The sequence below is a fragment of the Artemia sp. Qi Xiang Cuo genome, chromosome 1, assembly GCF_049724085.1.
Source record: "Artemia sp. Qi Xiang Cuo chromosome 1, ASM4972408v1, whole genome shotgun sequence".
Classification (NCBI taxonomy): Eukaryota; Metazoa; Arthropoda; class Branchiopoda; order Anostraca; family Artemiidae; genus Artemia; species Artemia sp. Qi Xiang Cuo.
The window spans coordinates 48956487-48977015 of NC_142794.1; the positions used below are offsets into that span (position 1 = coordinate 48956487).

The following is a 20529-nucleotide window of genomic DNA, read 5'->3' on the forward strand; positions in this document are numbered from 1 at the left end:
AGTTCCGACTCTACTTACAACCATTTTCAGGAAGGATTTTTTTCTGGAGGGGGGGGGGGCTATAGGAGGGAGCTAATCTGGATAAACTTTACGTGGAGGATGATCCTGTGGGGTAAGGGATATTTATATGAAGGGGGCGCCGGATTTCCAAGCATTATTTAAAAAACAATCAGAAATTAAATAAAAAAAAACAAGTTTTTCAAAAGAAATGTAAGAAGGAATATTAGAACTTAAAACGAACAGAAATTATAACGTATGTGAGGGGGTTCTCTCCCAAGTCAATACCTCGCTCTTTACGCTACAGTTTTTTTTTTAAGTGCTTTCAAAAGACCTATCTATTCTAATTAAACGGCATTTTTTTTTATGGTTTTTCTGAATAAAATTTTTTTTTAAATTTTAACTTATTTAGCTTGTTTTTTACTAAGGGTATAACCCCTTCATATACGTAATAACATATACGTAATAAAAAAAACAATAAAAAAACAAGCGATACGGCTCAATAGTAATCGAAACTTTTAAAAACGAAATTTTGATGTCAATAAATGTATCAAAAGAATGTGTTTATAATGCTGATCCTAAATATATAAATTTTATTAAGTTTAGTATTACTCATCAAAGGCTAAGAGCCTGAGAAAATTTACACGATTTTTTAAAGAGGGGGGAAACATCCCCTACAAGTCAAAGAATTTTAATGAAAATCACACAGTCAGATTCACCGTATCAGAAAACCCTATTACATAGGTTTCAAGCTCATATCTGCAAAAATCTGCCACTTTGTATTTTTTGCCAGAAGAAAAATATACGAATATAGAAGTTAGTTACGTAAGTTAATTTGTTAAGACATCCATTTAGCAAAAGAAAAGTAAAATTTTTATACAAATAAAAGCTGCATTAACTAAAAAACGATCAGAAATTAAATAAAAAAAACAAGTTTTTTAAACTGAAAGTAAGGAGCGACATTAAAACTTAAAACGAACAGAAATTATTCCGCATATGAAAGGGGCTGTTCCCTTCTCAACGCCTTACTCTTTGCGCTAAAGTTTGACTCTGTCTCACAACTTTATTTTTTAAAACAATAAAAAGCTTTAACGCATAGAGCGAAGCGTTGAGGAAGGGACAGCCTCTTTCATATACGGAATAATTTCTGTTCGTTTTAAGTTTTAATGTCGCTCCTTACTTTCAGTTTAAAAAACTTGTTTTTTTAATTTAATATCTATCAGGGATGCTAATTGTCTCTGGCATAAATGTATTATTGTTACCTAGATTTTTCATTTTATAAACTTGATCTATATTTCAAATGTTGTTTTTGATACCTCTTCTGTAGGAACAAATGCCTGTTTACGAGGGCTTAGGTAAAATTGAAATGTTCTCCCTAATAGAGCAATAAATTTAATATGGTTATGTTCACCAGGTGTGGTAGGGTTGATATTGTATAGCCACTAGAGGGGGTAGGGGTAGTTAGGACTAATAATAATAGTGATATGTTAATTTACGGCTGGTTTATAGATGTAACAAAGTGAACACCGTATTGTAACTAGATAGGGTGAGGGGATAACTGGGGTAAGTTTATAGTGTGACAAATAATTATGGTAGCGACCTAATTTATGGTTGGCTTTAACTAATTACATGAGACATTTCCTACTGGGCATGTAGGAAATAAATCCTCTACTGTTTAGTGATACATGGGACTAATAAATTAACCAGTTCACACTGGTTACTAACACTACTAAACTGCAATACTAATAATAGACATGGTTCTAATTTCTAAATACTAAATAATTTTTTTTTCATTTTGAAATTAATGATTGAGCCATTTTACCATTTTGTTTATTTCTGATAGACCTAATTCAAGCAAGGATACTTGAAGTTTTGCTAATTCGAGTGCAGCTACAAAGTAAGTCATTTTTCTTTCTCATTCTGACAAGATCATTATGGATTTAACTTAAAACCTTATTTAGTCGTCTCAGTTGAAGTCGATTTTACCTGTTATATCTAGTCATTTTTTAGGACTGATAAATAATTGTTTAAAAGCTGGAATACTTCCAGATTGTCTAAAGTGCGCGAATGTTATCCCAATATTTAAAGGAGGGGATAAGAATCGTTTTAGTGATTATAGACCGATTTCTTTACTGCCATTTATTTCTAGAGTGTTTGAAAAGTTGATTCATAGTAGGATGGTAAGTTTTTTCGAGAAAAGACAATTTTTTAGTTCTAGTCAGTTCGGGTTTAGGAGTCATCATCCTACAGAGCATGGAGTTTTGTTTTTAACAACACTCCTGGAGTTTTGAGTTTTGTTTAAAGAAATATTACTATTTATTAATAGTAGATTTGGGGGAATATTTGCTTAATGCCCTATGCAAAAATTTAATTAAAAATGATTTAACTAATTATATTAAAAAACCAGTAAATAATTCCACTCAACCAGTTACGAAGAGACCATCTAGGCTGGCTGCCAAGAAGGCGAGATTAGCTTTAAAAGCGTGTCTATAAGTATTTTTATTCCATCTGAATGAATTGTTCTCTGTCTACTTCGTTTGGAGTATCAGTCCTGGTTGAACTTCCTTGAAGTAATGATATTAGGGTCGTTTTAAAACATTTTTTTTTTTAAACTTTCAGTTTTAATGATTGGATGTTAGTGTAAGTTTCTTTTATATTGTTTTTTATTCTCTTCGCCTGTGTTGATGAAGATAATCCTTGGTTATAGGGGTGAAATAATCATTTAAATTTTAGTTCCAGTGTTTTGTATAAAAATTTCCCTGTTGTTCTACTTATTGTTTATGATGGAAAAGCAGTGTGGTCTTTGTCACTATTAACTTACTCATAATTATGGTAGCGTCCTAATTTATGGTTGGCCCGACCTAATTACAAGAGAAATTACCTACTGGGCATATACGCGAGAACCGGTCTAAATTGTTGATTACTTTTAATGGATTCTAAGATTTGGCTAAGACCAACGACCAAAAATATATCCAGAATAACAAGAGCAACAGTTGCTATTATAGGATAGGCCCTACCACGCTTATTCGGGCTACAACTGAACTAAGCAGGGATGTGTGTATTTCCCAATTTCCTTTCCAAGTTCACACATATTCTGGAGCCCAGGATATATGTTTGTATTTAGGTTCTTTTTAAAAACTTTCATCTTTGTAAAAAATGGTAAATTTAAAACTTCGTAATTTGTATTTAGCGTCTTATTATTCGTTTTACTAAATCAATTTCTGACTTAATTGATCAGCAAGTAGTAATGCCACCCTGATTTCCATGACACCCGTACAAGATTTCCATAGGATTTCCATGACGCCCTTGCGAGATTCCTATAGGATTTTCGTGACGCACATACAAGATTCACATAGGATTTCCATAACGCCCTGGATTCCATGACACCCTGGTTTCCATGAAGCCCTGTATTCCCATAATACCTGGAAGGCACGCCCCTGGATACCGAACTCATGCCCTGTTTTAAAATGACCAGGTATTACGACAATGTTTACATTTGGTTGCTATGTAATAGAGGATGGTGCAATCTTGCCTAACCTTGCTTCAGTATTATTTCTGCATCGGAAGGATAAACATCGTATTAAAAAAAAAGTCAAGATAAAGCATTCCAAGAAACCGTGTGGACATCATAGATTTGTAGTAGCACTAAATGCTGAGAAACAGAAATATTTGAATTTTGAAACAAGGGCTGATGAAAATCTTATTGGATATGTATGCGTGCGTTGTCATGACAGTAAGGAGTTAAATTTTTTGGACTCCCAAGAAAATTCAAATGCTACAGAAGTGGATATGCTTGAGTAATATCTCCAGAGAATTTAATCTTGTAAGAGAAAGTAAACCTAAAACTTTTAGTTGATGAGCAAGGTCAACTTCTTGCTTATGGTAAAACTTTACCCGTAGATAGATCTTACCACCATCCTCCTACTATTACCATTCAAGGAAAGGTAAAACGAAGACATATTTACCCTCGAAACCTCATGCAAGATATTTTGCCTTCATTCCAAAACTGTTACCTATGTAAAAAAAATACCATAATAGACAGAGAAATCGCAACTAGAATAAAAAGGGCACTAGCGGAGATTATCTACAAGGAAATTAAAAACACCCCCATGCAAGCATAAATGATAGTTTACCCCCAAATATGCTCATTGAACAATGAATGGTGTCACCCCTCCCAGACAAAGGTACAATTCATTTGAGAATTGTACCTTTGGTGATAACTATAATGAAAAGTGTAGATTATGCAATCCATGTGAATTGCATGGGAGACTGTAATTCCTGTCTTGAAGAGATTTGTGACACTCATACTAGAGGTTTCCTATGCTCCAATTGTCACTATAATATATGGGGTCAAAAATACTTACCCTGCCATGATCGCTAAAACCCCTAAACTTGATCTCAGTTTATTTTCAAGAGACTGGTATCGTAGTGGTTTTAAATTGTTTTGGGAATAAAGAGCCTGGTTTTTACATCATCGCGGTGAAGATACTGGCTACTATGATTATAAATCTACAGACTTTTATTTGGCTGTTACAGTAAGTGATTCTTCATATGAGAGTTTTGTGTGTGATATCGCTTAAAATAAGCAAATTGAAACACGTGAAATTTACAATTTGAATCAGAATAGTACTATTGACTTTACAAAAAGATTTAATGAAAATTAAGTTAGAATATATTGTAAAAAATGTGACCCCAACTTTGCAAGCCAATATAAATACAAGTTAAATCTTGGGGAGCTGCTACCAATTCACGTTTGTGATAGAAGAAAGAGGAATAAGAATAAGAAATAGAAGAAATTTTAAGGACACAGTGTTTTTTGTACATACAAATTTTATTAATAAATAATTTACATGAATTTTTGAAGCATTTAATTTTAGCCCAACGAAATTTATATTATAGAGGTAGGAAAGAGTATTTTCAACTAGGAAGTCGTTCAATTGACGATTGTCACCATACATGTTGAGCATTTCACTGTAAGTATGTCCGCCACGTCAATAAACAAAATATAAAAGTGCATGAAAACACAGCTTTTGGTTGATAAATCTTTTAGCCACTTCCGATTTTGAATAATAGATTTTCCACTTTGCTCAAGATAGTTTTAATATGAGGTGTATAGTTCGCATACGGTAGGCCAAGAGGAACAAAAAATGCAATATTCTTTGTTGTTTGAAAGATTCATAGCCAATGACCCATCTTTACAGTTGATGGGCTACTGTTAACAATGATAAGGGTATTGTTAACATATTGAATATGCTCGAAGAAATCCGAAGGTATGCAATAGGATTTTAGTTTGTACATGTAAGGATCCAAATTGAATGCATTGATTATTTGATTAGTGTTCATGATGCCAAGTTTAATAGAATAATGCCATCAGATGTAATTCCCCAACAGGTTTCAAATTGATTTAGCAAGCTTAATGCAATAGTTTCCACCAATGGCTCGGCAAAAGTATACTCTAATTGTAAAGTACCTATTCAGACAAAAGTCATATCTTAAGTACCAAAAAAATCCAAAACAATTATACCATGACTTTTTGCGTACATTTTTTCGGTTATATCATTTCATATAATTGTGAATATCGTTCTAGGGATTGAATTGTAAATTCATATGAAGTCCTGTAGAATCTATCAAAGGATAAATTGTAGAGTGGAATTCCATTTACTTTACGAAAGTCCGAGTCCGAGAAAATTACGAAAGTCCGAGAAAATTACGAGATGAAAGTCCAAATAGTTCAAATTTATGTGGAGAATCTACCCATGATCCAAAGGTGCTAGTACTTTTTATAAAAGCCAATGCAAGTTTTGAAGGAATTTCATCATTGATAAATGATGAATCAGTGTAGGTACGTGGACTCGTTGCAACAGGGCGTAAATTCGTGATTGTATGAGGAACGAGCAATTTGATATTATTTCCAGAGGCTCTTATTTTCAATTGCCAAGGCAAAAGAACTCATAACTTGCTGTTTTCGTACATGAAGTTTTGCCAAGGTGAGAGAGACTGTTACATCGTTTGCAGCACCAAGAACTTTTCGCAAAATAAAATTAGACGGTGTGAGTTGTAGCTTTATATGAATCTTAAAATTGAGAGCCAGCCATTGAGCTATATTAAATATCTCATGATGTAGTTTCCCAACCAAGTGTAAATCTTTAGTTGTCACATCTCAAAGTATATTGCCAGTGTCAGTTTCCTTTTTATATCCATATCCAATTTATATTCCATCCTCTCACTTTCTTATAGGACATTGGAGTCATCAACATTAATTTTTTATAACTTGCATAATTTGAAAGATTGTTGCTCGGGCTCACCAATGTTCCATTTTTGTAGAAACTGATTTGTCTAAATAACTTGTGTAGTACACAATTTTCTTATGATAACGCCTCGGCTGCACTTGGTTTTTCATTGTTAGATTTTTTAACAATGACAAGCAAATCTATAAATGTTGAAGTCAAATTTAGGATATAATCTTCATTTGAATAAATTTGAAAACGGACGTTTTCAGGGAATGACTGTTGCGGATAAAATTGTTCATAGTAACCATGTTTTACACTCATATCAACATTTTTTGCTTTGAAAAGATTTAGAGATAAGTTGACTGAAGGATTAGATAATTTGTGTGGTAGGTGAGCCATTTCTAGGAAAAGAAGTAATTTTTCGATCTAACAATTTTTACTTTCTTTTTCTTGTTTGATGCTTTGCGCTTTCGGGCTGAGGTAAGCCTGATGAGTTATTAAGTTTTTCTCACCCTTTTTAAACCTTCTCCATTTTTGTCGTGATTTCAGTCGCTCACCGGGGGATTAGGTGCCAGACCTAAGATTTGTTGAAAAACTTTCTTGAAAATACTCCCAGATCCCTAATCAGGCAGTCTCGAGGGCGCAAAATCCGCGGCAGCCGGTGCAATATATTTTTTAGCCAGGGGTAGTGCAGAGCGAAATAATTTAGCAAACCAAATTCCGAGACCGTAGCCAGACATTGATGAACAACCCCTATAATAGTCTATTCCATGACCCAATTATCGAGGTCCAAGAGTAGCAACATAGCAATCAATATCAGGACAGATAAAACGAGTTCTATTAGCCATCTTACTGAATGGGTCGAAAATGACATGTAATCACAGCCAAACCTTTTGTTATTGCTAGAGGATCGCCCAATTCACTTCTTAATGTTAACTGACAGAGCTTTATATACGAAGTATTGACTCGAATGTATTGAAGATGCTTTAAATTATAGTAGTAGATAACATGCTGCTTTCCCTTTAATTTTTTTTCTTTAATAGTACAATCTTTACAACGGAGAACCTTACCTAAATCTTCATTGAGAAAAATTGTTTGATTCTCAAATGGATTGGTAATGTAAATTTTCCTCTGTTCTGCAAAATAGTTAACCCTCTTTTTGACATGAAATGTTTTTGTTGATAAATCGAAACAAACCACTCATATTGCTATGTTCCCGATAGGGTACAATTGTGAAGGGGTAATCATCAGAGTCAAAATGTGCCACTGCACCAGCGTCAGAAAAGTCAAAGGGTCTTACTTTTATATCATTTGTACGATCCTTTCTTAGGATATCATATGTATTTCTAAGAATACAATCAACAAGGGCAACTTCATACCCTCCCTCAAATTTAATGGCAGGGGAAAGTCTTTTCCAAAAATCGCTCGTTTTATTCAAATCGTAATAGGGAGATTCAGAGGCATTGGACATGAATATCACATAAAATCATTAGACACTATGAAAGTTTTCAGCGGCAATCCAGGAATCAAAATCACAGTTGTATCCTAGCAAGCGAACAAGAAACTGTCTCTTACCCAGTCTCTTAACAGTCTCTTAACAACTGTGTCTTAACAGACTCTTTAATACCTTTTCGATTTCATACATTCCACTATTTCCAACTTTTTGCAATTCATTATCATAGAAACCGTGATGAGGTTCGTCATCATTCATATCATGAAGACGATACGCTACGGGTTTAGTGTCTAAGATCTTTGACACTTTAAAAAGTTCAGTGGACCATAAGTAATTCCCCTCTTCAAAAATATTTCTTGTTCGATTGATTTGAACAGTATCACCAACATTATTGTTTTTTCTTCTCAGAATTTCCATTTGAATATTGTTTATAAAAATTGTCGAGAGTATTGTTACTGTGATGAACTTCAAGAGGACTAACATTCGACAAGGATCGACGAGGACGTTGATTATAAATTAACATGAATTTATCTAAATCTTGAATAATAGCAGCAGTATTTCTCGATATACAGTATCTTGAAATTAAAAGTCGAATAGTACTTATCAAGCATTAAGCCAACGCCACCTTTATTGGACTGTGACTATGATAGATTATTGTATTATATGTCAATAAAACCTTTTTTACATATGGATTAACAAATTTAATTCCCCGATCTGTTTGAACTTTTCTATATGAATCTTGGTCAAAGATAGGTTCAAGGGCTCTAGCAACATCATTGCCTCTCTTTGAATGCAATAAAACGGCATATGCATAGCGACTAAAAACATTTATTGCAAGTAAAATATACTTCTAAGGTCTATTATGACGTCTTTTAATCTCGGCTAGAGTTGAAAGATTTGCTTGTAATAAATGCAAGGTGGAAAAGGCTTTGTTTTTACGATAGTCACTGCCTCTGATGCTATGATTTCAATGAAGAATATAACTCGGTTCCTTCTGTAAATACTCTTTTGCTAGCTTCTTTTCAACCTCGATTAGAAATTGTAGTGGGAGAACTTAAGCTTCCCACTTCTCTAATATTCTCATAAACCCGTTTCAAAACTAGATCCATATTGAATTTAAACGCGGTGTGAAGTGTCTGCTACCCTTTTGTATTCTAAATGAGGTGGAAACACACATTCGTTTAACACCCTTATCACGCCCACTTGACGTGCCATTTTTTTATATATATCTTGCGATATTTATCCAAATTCTTTTCATCGTTTTAAAACATGTTTATTCCCAATAAGACTTTTTGAAAAATCTGACGACTTTAAAAATTTATACAAATGACTATCAAAAAATTCAAGTCTTTTACGATTTGCAATCCAATCTGATAAGAAATCAATTAAGCCCTGGATTATAACTTCATTCTTTTTCTTGTCAAATTGTTCATTTACAGCAATATAAGTCAAGAGTCTTTTACTTTGCTCACGATAGTAGAATAGAATATGATTTATTGGCTAAAATAGCACAAAAGCTAGCATAAGCACGTCAGAATTACAATAACAAAACAGATGTTAGGGAAAACGATGATAGTATGGGGGTAATAAGTCTAAAACACTTTTTAATAAAGATAAATCTTCTACTTGTTTGGGTTTTTTCAAAGTTTCAGAACTTTCAGTACTTTCAGAAGTTTTATTAATGACAATTACTTTTAGCGGACTTTCACGGTAAGGTTTATGTTTGTCGACACGTCGAAGGGCATTTTGAAGTAACATTAATTCTTCAACATCCGTCGGTGATCACCCCTATTTTCTTTTCACTAATTTTTAGAATTAAATCCATCACCAGACGAGGAGTTGAAAAATAATACCCTAAATCCAACCCAAATTCCTTTTAAATTTTATCTATGTTCTTACAGACAATATCCAACAACGTCAATACATCACTTGCCAGGTGCATTTTACATTAATCCTCCCCATTTTTACACCCTCCATTAGCCCAAATCCTCTTAGCAAATTGATAACCGGCAGTGGTGCATTGACGATCGCGAAGTTAATCATAAAACTTATCGATGGGTGGTAAAATTTTTCCTCATGTAGCCTTCAGGTGGAGTTGTAGTACTCGTATTGGTATATGCCCTAACTTGTTAATAAATCATACATTTCATCATCTAGAAAGCGCTGTTTAAGCAGGGGTAACCTATTTAAATCATCACTTTTTTTTACTTGGATGACTTGACTTAGGGATTTGGGGATGAAGCTATAGGAATCTGAAAAACGGATTTTATTCAAGCACCTATTATTATTTTTAGTTGTTTTCGATTTGAGTTCGAAGACTTGCAACTTCTCAGATGATTTTGGTATAATGTTATATGAAAAAGAATCATCTAACCATGAGTCATTTATAACTTCACCTTTTCGCAAACGTGCCAATGCTAGTAATATGATTTTCAAATCATAGTTGGAATTAGGCATTTAAACCGGTTGAAAGTATTGTTGCTTAACATTTCCATTAAACGATTTATGCTCAACCCCCTGAAAGCTACTCCCCCCTGATAGAATAGGATTACCTAAATAATCATGAACTCGGACTTTCGCATCCTCACTACCCTCAAAAAAATTTCTTGCAAACCCAACATATATTTTTATTTTCGATAGCCAACTCGTCTTCTGGTGATTGGATAATGAGTCTTGGATAATGAGCAATATGTCTTGGATAATGATTCGATAATGAGTCATTATAATGTGTCTTGCGCTGCCGTGAAATTGACTTATTAGCTGTTCTAATTAGTGAAACCATAGCTGTGCCTACACAATCTTCCCCACCCAATGTCTCAGTTGCATGTATCAATTGCATGGTATTACTTGAGTCCCTTCAGGGTGGGCAAAAGAGACCGCAATGGCTTCTCGTTCTTTGACACGACTCAAATTTGATGGATGGCACACACCCATGAGTTTGGTTTCTATGTCTAATGCCACCTTGTCGCTCTACAGGAGCGTGTTCTGAAAAATTTTGAACCCCAAGATAGCATTGTCTCCCGAAACTGTCTCCGCGGTCGGGTACCCATGACGCTTGCAGTGTCTCAAGTGATTTTTCAATTTTAACTCTATATAAAATCTAAATAAACACATTAGACAGTAATAGTAGGTCATCCTTTGGTTGTAATTTTTATCCTTATGAAGATTAAGATAGGCGGAGCCCTTACGGACTACAAAACACCATTTTAATCTTTAAGTTCCCCCTCTCCAGATTCTGTATTGTACTCTAATAATGTAATCCCAATCTTTAAATGCTCGTTTACCCCCTCATGAATGTCAATTCCCTTAAATGTTACAGGATAATGCCCCTTTAAACAATTAAAATCAACTTTAGGAGATTCTGCTCCCTCTTCGCCCCCATTAACTACCAAACCATCCAAATATGTCTTACTAACACCCCTTTCCATCCGGGGTTTATGGTCCGTGACGAGAACTGAATATTTGAAACACTCTAAGCCCGTATTGAAACGAAAGCATTGTACACCCCAAAAAGCCGTCGAATCTGCATTATATGTTGCATCCCCCTCCCCCTTCCACCTCTTAAAACAAATTCCTTTTTAAATTTAGTTTTATTTAAACAAAATTTGTCAATAAATAAAACAACCAACCCACTCGCATTTTCATTATAGCCCTCGTATTCTTGCATTTTCATTATCGCCGTTTGCAGGTGATACGTGTACAAATCACCCGTCCCTGCATTTATAAAATTATTTTAAGTGTGATCGATGCTTCTGTCTCGCCCTCCCACCTCCCGAATGTGGTTTTCAAGAAGCACCCGAATCTTGCTGACATAGGAATAGACTATATATATTGGATCTGTATGGATACTATCACTATAAGGGAGTTGAAGGGGTCTCCAAACTCAGCCCTAAAAACATAAATATTGCGCAAAGCGGTATTAGCTAAATAGAAATCAGGGAATACCGGGTCTGCTCCCTCGTCATTACTTTTCGGTGCGGGTACTGTCTCGACCTCGCTTGATGGTAGCTGGTCAGCCCATTCATAGTCCTTATCAAGGCCGAGATCCCGCACAAACGCATCTAAATCAAATATAGGGGAAACTGCATTAACTGGATTCATCCCCGACACGATAAACCCCATTCGGGGAGCAGGGGCTGGTGTAGCTCGGCCCTGGATGGCTCAGGCATCGCATGATGGGGAGTAGAGGGGGAACGCTTCGCTTGACTGTGAACCAAGGGTTGATGTAGCGCGGCCCTCGATGGTTCAGGCATTGCAAGACGGGGAGCAGAGTGGGCAGGCATCGCAGTTTGCATGGAAGGGCCAGTCATCACTTGAAGTTTAGCCGAGGGTCGGTGTAGCGTGACCCTGGATGGCACAGGTTATCCAGCTATTTTACAGTGGTTGAATCACTGGCCATTGCCTTCTTCGATAGGGGGTAGCGACTCTGAAAATTCCTAAAAAAGAAACAAAATTTTAGTTTTTCACAAGAAATATATCTTGTGAAATAACCCTACCCACCTTAACGGAGGGTCCCATACATAGGAAAAATTCACCCATTCTAAAATTCAATGCGCAACTCATTTGCTATAAGAGGAATTTAAACTTTCTTAACCTTAGTAAGGCAGACCGAATCGGAATGGGGAATATAATGGACCGGCTTTTATTATAATATAGTTATAAATGTGTTATACAAGTGTTTTTAAAAGTAATATTTAAAAACACCCCCTTCTTTATCATTGCCAGTAACCCTTCATCTCCTGAATAACTTTATGTTCAAGTATTGTAGCCTTAAAAGAAAAGCATTAAAAATTTAGCATTATTCAGCCGTCTGAAGCTAAAAGTGCTTCAATTCCAGGGGAAGAATTCGAAGTCCAGATTACAATAGAATAATCAGTTGAGAATACAGGGCTCCGTGCTCATTTTTTTAAATGGTTATAATTAAAAATAGGCTTGGTACGCACCTAAAAATACCAAACCAGACCATATGCTACAAAGTAGATTCGTCTCATTCCCCTAACCCCTTTCCAATATAGCAAAAAAGTAGTTAACCTGGAATTTTATGACAAAATATACTAGAGGAAAAAAGCCAGACATTCACTAGACTTTTGGTCTTTAGCCTAAGCTTACATCTGTCCTTATTAAAGGGGGGGCTCTCAAATAGCTATTGTAAAAAAGGGGAATTGAATTCCCCTTTCATTCATAGGTTAGATTTATCTAACTATTTTACACGAAGAAGCAACTTGTTTCACCTTACAACGTAATTGTTAGAAGCAATCTTTTAACTTACGCTAAATCTTCACCCTCCTTCCTCGAATAGGTATTGACCACTTAAAATGAAACTAATTGAATTTTCTATATGAAAATATTAATAATAACTAGCACCTCCCCCCTCAAAAATCAAAAGATTTACTGTAAATATAGCATGCTTTTTACATTATTTTACGCAAAGATTTAATTAAATTCGTCAGTTTTGCAGACAAAGCAAGTATTTGACTGAAATGCAAAAAGATCTTTTTTGCACAACTGCAATGGGAAGTATCAAAGCACCCCTTTATCCTCAATTAGCTAGAAGCAGGCTGTTTTTGATAACACACGATAATTAAAGGCTGAATCCCTCAAATCATGACGAGTGTTGTCTAGCAAGAGTAGAGGAGGGGGTCCGACTCGTGACGGGGCTCCTTATATGGGCATAGAATACTGACGGGGCTCCAAATATGGGCATAGCCTCCCTAGGGAGAACACGTGGTTAATCGGTCAATGACCTCTTTTTCCAAGGTCGATTTATTTGATGTTTCTATGTGTAATAACTCCGGGACGAAGGTTGCACATGCGCATTGAATTCTAACGGGAACAATGTTATTGATCTAGGACTCGAGGGGGAAGTGAATTTCCGAGAACTTGATTGCGTAATCGTTCGTGAGTGTCATGGTGTTCAGAAATAGTATTTGTTGTTGTTGCTCTCGAGCCAAATGTTATGACTTTCCCGGAAACAGTTAGATCACGTGTTTCCTTCCCAGCCAATCAGCGAGTCGCATACATCCTCCTTCACACCCAAGCAGCGGGCTGGCTTACATCTCCTTCTACGTCACTAAGGGGGGGGGGCGTAAAGAGGAAAAAGGGGATTGCAGATTGGGCGATTTTAGATTTTTAGTTTATTATTTTATTAACTATTTATTTTAGATTTTAGTCTATTTTAATTTTTTTTTTTATTAACGTTATTTAGTTTAGTTTCAGTTTGGTTTAGTTTAGATTTTTGTTTAGTTTTAGTTTAATGTTTAGTTTAGTGTTATAATTTATATTTTGTTTAGTTTTAGTTTAGTTTTAGATTAGTGTTTATTTTTAGTTAGAGTTATAGTTTAGTAGTTTAGAGATTAGAATTTATTTTTAGTTTAGTTTTAGTTAGTTTAGTTTTAGTTTAGTCTAGATTTTTAGTTTTAGTTTACTTTTAGTTTAGTTTAGATTAGAGTTTTAGTTTAGCTACAGTTTGCTGAAGAGTTTTAGTTTAGTTTTAGTTTAGTTTTAGATTAGTGTTTAGTTTTAGTTAGAGTTCTACTTTAGTAGTTTAGAGATTAGAATTTATTTCTAGTTTAGTTTTAGTTAGTTTAGTTTTAGTTTAGTCTAGATTTTTAGTTATAGTTTTAGTTTACTTTTAGTTTTTTTAGTTAAGAGTTTTCGTTATACATATGAGTTTTAGTTAGAGTTTTAATTTAGTAGCTTAGTTTGGTTTTAGTTTAGTTTTAGATTAGTGTTTAGTTTTAGTTAGAGTTATACTTTAGTAGTCTAGGGATTAGAATTTATTTCTAGTTTAGTTTTAGTTAGTTTAGTTTTAGTTTAGTCTAGATTTTTAGTTTAGTTTTAGATTAGTGTTTAGTTTTAGTTAGAGTTATAGTTTAGTAGTTTAGTTTGGTTTTAGTTTAGTTTTAGATTAGTGTTTAGTTTGAGTTTAGAGTTTTAGTTAGTTTAGTTTAGGTTTAGTTTAGTCTAGATTTTTAGTTTTTGTTTTAGTTTACTTTTAGTTTTTTTTAGTTAAGAGTTTTCGTTTTATATATGAGTTTTATTTAGAGTTTTAATTTAGTAGCTTATTTTGGTTTAAGTTTAGTTTTAGATTAGTGTTTAGTTTTAGTTTAGAGTTTTATTTATTTTAGTTTTAGTTTAGTCTAGATTTTTATTTTTAGTTTTAGTTTACTTTTAGTTTAGTTTAGATTAGAGTTTTATTTTAGATACAGTTTGCTAAAGAGTTTTAGTTAGAGTTTTAATTTAGTAGCTTAGTTCGGTTTTAGTTTAGTTTTAGATTAGTGTTGAGTTTTAGTTTAGAGTTTGATGTTTTAACTTAGAGTCATAGGTTAGACATTTAGTTAGAGTTATAGTTTAGTTTAGTTTTAGATTAGTGTTTAGTTTTAGTTTAGAGTTTTAGTTAGTTTAGTTTACTTTTAGTTTAGATTTTTAGTTTTAGTTTTAGTTTACTTTTAGTTTAGTTTAAATTAGAGTTTTAGTTTAGCTACAGTTTGCTAAAGAGTTTTAGTTAGAGTTTTAATTTAGTAGCTTAGTATCTAGACTAAACTAAAACTAAACTAACTAAAACTAAACTAGAAATAAATTCTAATCTCTAAACTACTAAAGTATAACTCTAACTAAAACTAAACACTAATCTAAAACTAAACTAAACTAACTAAAACTCTAAACTAAAACTAAACACTAATCTAAAACTAAACTAAACTATAACTCTAACTAAAACTAAACACTAATCTAAAACTAAACTAAACTAACTAAAACTCTAAACTAAAACTAAACACTAATCTAAAACTAAACTAAAACCGAACTAAGCTACTAAATTAACACTCTAACTAAAACTCTTTAGCAAACTGTATATAGAATAAAACTATAATCTAAAGTGAAATAAAATTAAACTAAAACTAAAACTAAAAATCTAATATAAAACTAAACTAAACAAGTTAACACTCTACAATAAAACTAAAAACTAATCTGAAACTAAACTAAAATATAACTCTAACTAAGTGTCTTAGCTCTGACTCTAAGGTAAAAAATCAAACTCTCAACTAAAACTAAACAATAATCTAAAACTAAACAAAAACCGAACTAAGATACTAAATTAAAACTCTAACTAAAACTCTTTAGAAAGCTGTAGATAAAATAAAACTCTAATCTAAAATAAAATAAAATTAAAATAAAACTAAAAATAAAAATCTATACTAAACTAAAAATAAACTAACTATAACTCTAAAATAAAACTAAACAATAATCTAAAAATAAACTAAAACCAAACTAATCTACTAAATTAAAACTATATATAATACTAAAATGTCTAAAGAAAAATCTTAACTAAAAAAAACTAAAAGTAAACTAAAACTCAAAATAAAAATCTATAATAAAATAAAACTAAACTAACTAAAACTATAAACTAAAACTAAAACCTAATCTAAAAATAAACTAAAACAAAACTAAGCTACTAAATTAAAACTCTAACTAAAACTAAACACTAATCTAAAACTAAACTAAAAATCTAGACTAAACTAAAACTAAACTAACTAAAACTAAACTAGAAATAAATTCTAATCCCTAAACTACTAAACTATAACTCTAAACTAAAACTAAACACTAATCTAAAACTAAACTAAAACCAAACTAAGCTACTAAATTAAAACTCTAACTAAACTCTAAGCTAAGACTCTATGTAAAACGAAAACTCTTAACTAAAAAAAACTAAAAGTAAACTAAAACTAAAACTAAAAATCTAGACTAAACTAAAACTAAACTAACTAAAAATAAACTAGAAATAAATTCTAATCTCTAAACTACTAAACTATAACTCTATCTAAAACTAAACACTAATCTAAAACTAAACTAAAACTAAACTAAAACTCTTTAGCAAACTGTAGCTAAATTAAAACTCTAATCTAAACTAAACTAAAAGTAAACTAAAACTAAAAATCTAGACTAAAATAAAACTAAACTAACTAAAACTAAACTAACTAAAACTAAACTAAAAATAAATTCTAATCTCTAAACTAATAAAGTATAACTCTAACTAAAACTAAACACTAATCTAAAACTAAACTAAAACTAAACAAAATATAAATTATAACACTAAACTAAACATTAAACTAAAACTAAACTAAAATCTAAACTAAACCAAACTGAAACTAAACTAAATAAAGGTAATAAAAAAAAACTTAAAATAGACTAAAAATCTAAACTAAATAGGTAATAAAATAATAAACTAAAAATCTAAACTAACCCAATCTGCAATCCTCTTTTTCTAATATTTCCGCCCCCCCCCGGTTTGGCGTAGAAGGTGAGGTAAGCCAGCCCTCAGATTGGGTGAGAAGGAGGATGTCTCCGACTCGCTGATTGGCTGAGAAGGAAACACGTGATCTAAATGTTTTCGGGAAAGTCATAACATTTGGCTCGAGAGCAACAACAACAAATACTATTTCTGAACACCATGACATTCACGAACGATTACGCAATCAAGTTCTCGGAAATTCACTTCCCCCTCGAGTCCTAGATCAATAACATTGTTCCCGTTAGAATTCAATGCGCATGTGCAACCTTCGTTCCGGAGTTATTACACATAGAAACATCAAATAAATCGACCTTGGAAAAAGAGGTCATTGACCGATTAACCACGTGTTCTCCCTAGGGAGGCTATGCCCATATTTGGAGCCCCGTCAGTATTCTATGCCCATATAAGGAGCCCCGTCACGAGTCGGACCCCCTCCTCTACTAGCAAGCTGTTAGAATAAGGAACGAATTTCAAAATAGGTAACGTGTATCATAGTCAGCGCGCCAGCGCTGCCTAAGTAAAGAACGATGTGGGCACAATTTTTTTTTTTTTTTTTTTCACCATACACGGGCACTGCGTATCGAAGGAGTTGTCGTAGGAACTTTGAAAAGGGCTCATTCGATTGAAAATTGAAGTGGATAGTGCCCTTTTTAATAGTCGAAAATTATTGGAGGGCAATTAGCCGCCCCCCCCCCCCTCACACCCACCATTCCCCCAAATACATCCAATCAAAATTTTGAGATAGCCATTTGTTCAGCGTAATTCATTTCCAGATAGAAAATACGTTTTTGAGGAGGACACTCCCCCACAACCCTCGGGGCAAGGGTTTTAAGTTATGCTCTGAAGGCATATAAGAACGATGTTGGGACAATATACTATTTATTTTTTTTCCCTTTAGAGCTGGGCACTTCATATGGAAAAGGTCGTCGTAGAAACTTCAAAAGGGGCTCATTCGATTGGAAATTGAGAGATTTAGTGCCCTTTTTAATAGTCGAAAGGGATTGGAGAGTAGCTAGCACCCTCCCCCCCCCCATCAGGCCCATCATTCCCCCAAACACATCCAATCAAAATTCTGAGATATCCATTTTGTTAAGCGTAGTTGATTTCCCGATAGAAAATATGTTTTTGAGGAGGACACTCCCCCACAACCCTCAGGACAAGGGTTTTAAGTTATACCCTGAGGGCATATAAGGTTTTTATAGAAGGCTTAGTCGTAGAAACTTCAAAAAAGGCTCATTGGATTGGAAATTCAAAGGGTTAGTGCCCTTTTTAATTGTCGAAAGTGATAGGAGGGCAACTAGCCTCCCTCTCTCGCCCATCATTTTCCCAAAGACATCCAATCAAAATTTTGAGATAGCCATTTTGTTCAGCGTAGTTGATTTCCAGATAGACAATATATTTTTAGGAGGAGACTCCCCCATAGCCCTCAGGGCAAGGGTTTTAAGTTATGCCCTGGGGGCATATAAGGTTTTTAAAGAAGGCTTTGTCGTAGAAACTTCAAAAAAAGCTCATTCGTTTGGAAATTCAAAGGGCTAATGCCCTTTTTAATAGTCAAAAGTGTTTGGAGGGCAACTAGCCAACCCCACTCCCATCATTCCCCCAAACGCATACAATCAAAATTTTTATATACCCATTTTGTTCAGCGTAGTTGATTTCCAGACAGAAAATATGTTTTTGAGGAGGAAACTCCCCCACAACCCTCAAGGCAAGGGTTTTAAGTTATGCCCTGGGGGCATATAAGGTTTTTATAGAAGGCGTTGTCGTAGAAACTTCAAAACAGGCTCATTCTATTGGAAATTCCACGGGCTTGTACCCTTTTTAATACTCGAACGTGATTGGTGGGCACTTAGGCCCCCCCCCCCCCCACGCCCATCATTCCCCCAAACACATCCAACAAAATTTTGAGATAGCCATTTTGTTCAGCGTAGTTGATATTCAGATAGAAAATATTTTTTTGAGGAATACACTCCCCCACAACCCTCAGAGCAAGGGTTTTAAGTTATGCCCTGGGGGCATATAAGGTTTTTTATAGAAGGCGTTGTCGTAGAAACTTCAAAACAGGCTCATTCGATTGGAAATTTCAAAGGGCTAGTGCCCTTTTTAGTAGTCAAAAGTGATTGGAGGGCAACTAGCCCCCCCCCCCCCGCCACGCCCATCATTCCCCCAAACATATCAAAATTTTTAGATAGCCATTTTGTTCAGCGTAGTTGATTTTCAGATTGAAAATATGTTTTTGAGGAGTACAATCCCCCACAACTCTCAGGGCAAGGGTTTTAAGTTATGCCCTGGGGGCATATAAGGCATTTATAGAAGGCGTTGTCGTAGAAACTTCAAAAGGGGCTCATTCGATTAAAAATTCAAAGGGCTATTGCCCTTTTTAATAGACGAAAGGGATTGGAGGGCAACTACCCCCTCCCCCCACGCCCATCATTCCCCCAAACACATCCAATAAAATTTTGAGATAGCCATTTTGTTCAGCGTTGTTGATTTCCTGATAGAAAATATGTTTTTGAGGAGGATACTCCCTCACAGCCCTCAGGTCAAGGGTTTTAAGTTATTCCCTGGGGGCATATAAGGTTTTTATAGAAGATGTTGTCGTAGAAACTTCAGAAAAGGGCTGATTCGATTTGAAATTCAAAGGGTTATTGCCATTTTTAATAGTCGAAAGTGATTAGTGATATTTTTGTTGTTGTTGTTGTTTAGACCAGGGCACTTCGTACGGAAGGAGTTGTCGTGGGAACTTCAAAAGTTGCTCATTCGATTGGAAATACAAAGAGCTAATGCCTTTTTTAATTGTCGAAAATGATTTGAAGGCTACTAATCCCCTTTCCACTCCAATCCTCCTACGCCAACTTTCCCATTTGCCCATTATGTTTAAAAACTAAATGTTTCCTGAAGATTGAATAAAATGAACTTTGTTATTGCTAATTCCCGCAAGGCATCTCAGCAGTATCCCAAGAACGGCTGAGGTTATTATGTTTAAACTTTCGGGGCTACTTCTGCTGTTGAAATTTAACCAAATCAAAATGGCGTAAGTATATCCAAGCTATCAAAGAAAGTAAACAGATTTTTTTGCGAATTGTATCAAGTTTTCCATTTCAGGTCAACTAGAGGTGGTATAAAACTAAATTAAACACTACTATTTGTGTCCAGATTTTTAAAAGGGTCTATGTTGTTAAAAATTGCTGAAAAATTTTCTCCAGTATACAAATCGCAGGCCAAACTATAAAGTCTTAAAAAACGAAAAGACTTAAAGTTTTGTTTTCTTTTTCCCTGAAAAATCTGTGTCAATATAAAACGAACAGAAATTAATTAAAAAAAACTTTTTCCACAAAATAAGTTTTTTAAAGAGAAGTAAAGAACTCCATTAAACAAAAAATGAGCAAAAATAAAATCATTTTCCCCAGTTTTTTTTTGCGATATCGATGTTTAAATTTCAATATCCTATATCGATATTTGATCTGATGTATCGATATATCGATATCGATATACAATGTCGTCCAAAACTACCTAAAAGTGATCTTTCTACAATATCTAGGTTATAATTAGTAATTTTTTTCTTA

At 34.0% G+C, this 20529-nt stretch overlaps 2 protein-coding genes across 2 annotated transcripts in view; one reads left to right on the top strand and one right to left on the bottom strand.

Annotated features, from left to right (window-relative positions):
• The window catches only part of LOC148956423 (uncharacterized), a 78223-nt gene extending 70525 nt beyond the window's left edge, over window positions 1-7698 (bottom strand). The window contains exon 1 of the mRNA XM_089097636.1: window positions 7425-7698. Coding sequence (XP_088953762.1) covers window positions 7425-7698 — 274 coding nt within the window. The remainder of the gene's footprint in view (window positions 1-7424) is intronic.
• The window catches only part of LOC148956421 (calcitonin receptor-like), a 308161-nt gene that overhangs the window by 255947 nt on the left and 31685 nt on the right, over window positions 1-20529 (top strand). The window lies entirely within an intron of this gene.